Raw genomic sequence first — 3,508 nt, 5'->3', positions numbered from 1 at the left:
GAGAAAGAAAATTGTTCGGTTCACCTTGTAATGTTGCGGCATCAGTTTGGACTGCTGTGGCACTCAAACCTTTGATATCAATCCATTTGACGAAGTTATGATGCTCAAACCTGCAGCGCTGCGGCGCTCAAACCCGCAACATTGTGGCGGCGAATCTAGAGCGCTCCGTTCTATGTTATTTATCTCAGCAAACTCTATAGTGTCGGGACGCTCGGGTATATAACGCCGGGGCATTGTATGAGAAAAATTTTCAAACGAAGCCTAAAGCTAAAATTGACTTGAGGTTCGAGGCAATAGTACGATCCGATTGATCGACACAATCATAGTTCACACATACTAACAATACCAATGATTTGCGCAATATATCTACATATTCCTTTATATAAAGGCGATCATCTAATAGTGCAGTAGCACCTTACTCATAATATTTTTTATCCATCATGATAATGTATTCTTTGATTAACTGGATGTGTGAGCTATCACCAACAATCAAGTGGAAGCCTGTGCTTCTGTCCATCATCTAACTTTTCATATATAATTCCAACAACTACACTGAAGAGCTGTGCTGAGGCTGATCCCACCAAGACCACAAGCAAAGAAACCAAACCTCCAAAGCTTCACTTCTACATAGATAACATTGACAATAACCTGCCTAACTTTTAATGTTTGCTGACCAATCTCTCCACTGAAATTTATTAATATATAATCACCTCTTCCTCTGTATGATCAAATTATGAGTGGAGATGAACAATTACTCTTTGGATCTGTTGCTAGTTCCCTTCAGCATCTTCATCAATGCAAGCTACCATTTCTACTTATGGCAGAGCTGCAAGTCCAAACAGCCTAAGACCACCATTGGAGTAACCATTGAAAGGAAAAGAGTATGGCTTCAAAGCATCATGTCGGTAAGAAACTTTTCATGTTGATAGCAAGCTTGGTTTTTTTTTATCATATTGTCAGATTTCAGATTTTATTGATTATAGATTATTTATCTTGCAATTCATGTTTTGTTTAGGATGATTTTTTTAGTACTTCTTAAAGCAGCTGTACTAAAAAATTGCTTTAAAATGCAGTAAGAAAGCCGTCTCAAATAAAACCTCAATCTATTAATATATGTTTCTATGATTTATTTTTATTGTTGCTTGTATCTCAAATAATTATCATGCTATTGTAGTTTTTTTTCTTTCTTTACTAGCTAGGAAGATAAATCATGTAGTGCTATTGACCTCAAATAAAATTATATTAAAATTAATGACATATTAGTTATATTAAAAATATTAATTAATATATTGTATTTTTATTTAGAATTTCGAGTGAATCTAATCCTAAACTCAAACTCAAACTCATACTCGAATATGCAAGATCTAAAACCCGAAATCTATAGAAATAAAGCGGAAGCTTTCAATAACTATAGCTTTGTTTGAGACAACTTTCTTACTATTTTATAATTTTTTGTACTAGAAAATTGTTTTAGAAAATAATATTAAAACTGTTTCAAACGAACCGTAACGCTAAAATTGCTACTTGTTATATTATAGTTTTTATTGTATAGTGTTTTGAATTAATCTAGTAAAATATATGAATACAAAATCATAGATCTTGAATCCATCTTCTCATCCCTACAAAATATTCTAATACAAGTTCTAAAAGTTCATGAATGCAAACAGGTAAATGACAACAAGGTCATCCTTGGAGTCCAAACCTTCCGCAACTCGATCATGTCGACCATCTTCTCCGCAGCCATCTCCATCGTCATCAATGCCGCCCTCGCTTCGTTCGCCAGCAACTCGTACACCTCGAGCCACCTCTTCGCCGGCCGCCCGACATTCGGCTCTCAATCAGAAGCAATGCTGGTATTCAAATACTCATCTGTTTCTCTTCTTATGCTCTTGAGCTTCCTCTTCAATTCCATGGCTGTGGGATTCATCATAGAAGCCAATTTCCTGATTAATTTAAATGAAGGGGAGGTGTTCAGGGCTAATGCAGAGGGGATGATGATGAAGGGTGTGGTGCTGAGTGTGGTTGGCAATAGAGCTTTGTATGTTGGGCTCTCCTTACTGATTTGGATGTTTGGACCGTTGGCTTTCGGTTTGTGTACGGCTGGGATGCTTTGGGGGTTTTATAGGCTTGATTTTACCATGGGAGAATAATCAATTATTAGCTCAAATTTTTATTATTTCCAAGTATTCTTTGTCATTTTTATAGTTAAATTAAATATTTATTATTTTTATCATAGCTTTGTATGTTGGGCTCTCCTTACTGATTTGGATGTTTGGGCCGTTGGCTTTCGGTTTGTGTACGGCTGGGATGCTTTGGGGGTTTTATAGGCTTGATTTTACCATGGGAGAATAATCAATTATTAGCTCAAATTTTTATTATTTCCAAGTATTCTTTGTCATTTTTATAGTTAAATTAAATATTTATTATTTTTATCATACTTTTACTTCTATAATAATAAACATAAAACTTTAAATAATAAAGCATAAAATAAGTTATCAAATAAATAATTAAATAATATTAAACAAACCTTTTATCAAACTTTTAAAATTTGTTTATCAAACAACAAATAAATATATACACAAAAATAAATAAATAATTTTAGAAAAATTTTATTTAATTATTTTTTAATGATGATAAATTTATGCATGGAATAAATTATTACAATCAAAATTATTGTTGATTGTGTTATTTATTTCATATTCAGTAGGCCTAACATGACATATATATTTTTCCTATTTATATTTCCAATTCTTCACATATTTACACTAAATAAAGAAAATTTTCTCTTCTTATTAAATTAAAATATTGATATCCATCACAACATTTATTTATTTTTTAGTAAATTTGAGGGTCAAAAATATAAATTACACTAAAATATTAAAATTTTAATTGTTGGCTTCAAGAAACAGCTAGAACATTCTAGAAAGGAGCCACAATTTTTATTTGCTGCTCACTATCATGTTACAATTTGCTCTCTCATAAAATAATAATGTAGATTTTTTCCTAATAATGATAAAAATCAAGATAAAGTTTTTTATTTTTTTATTTTTCTTTATGATAATTTGGTGGCAAATGGGCAATTGACAACCTATTTCTTGAGTCTTGACAACAAAGTCAAATGTTAAAAATTAAATAAAATTCATGCACTTAGAATGCAACAATCTTAGAATTTTCTTCATGTTTGATTTTTTAACACAAGGGATAAATCAGAAAGGCCAAGTGCCACATAATTGAAATGTAAATATTTAAAAATTCAAAATATATTCATTATTATATATAAAATAAAAATAAATAATATCATAATAAAATTTGATGAAAATTGATTTATAACATAAAATTGCTTTAAAATAATTTAAATTTATAATTAAATAATCATTTATAAATTACATAATATCAAATTATTCATCTCAAATAAATTATATAGTTTTAATATTCATCATAAGAAGCCAAAAATAATTAGGAACACCATTGAGAGATACATAATGTTATATAGTCCTCCATCATAATG

The 3,508-nt window shown here is 30.4% G+C and overlaps 1 protein-coding gene across 1 annotated transcript; it reads left to right on the top strand.

Annotated features, from left to right (window-relative positions):
• Nucleotides 1–309: 309 nt before the first annotated feature.
• LOC110102173 lies at nt 310–2,183 on the top strand. The gene is made up of 2 exons (XM_020830377.2): nt 310–905; nt 1,668–2,183. Exons 1-2 carry the CDS (start codon nt 744–746, stop codon nt 2,148–2,150), a joined length of 645 nt encoding a protein of 214 aa, XP_020686036.1. The 5' UTR covers nt 310–743; the 3' UTR covers nt 2,151–2,183.
• Nucleotides 2,184–3,508: the final 1,325 nt, after the last annotated feature.

The sequence above is a fragment of the Dendrobium catenatum genome, unplaced genomic scaffold (assembly GCF_001605985.2).
Source record: "Dendrobium catenatum unplaced genomic scaffold, ASM160598v2 fragScaff_scaffold_414, whole genome shotgun sequence".
Lineage (NCBI taxonomy): Eukaryota > Viridiplantae > Streptophyta > Magnoliopsida > Asparagales > Orchidaceae > Dendrobium > Dendrobium catenatum.
This window is presented reverse-complemented; position numbering and strand designations above follow the sequence as displayed.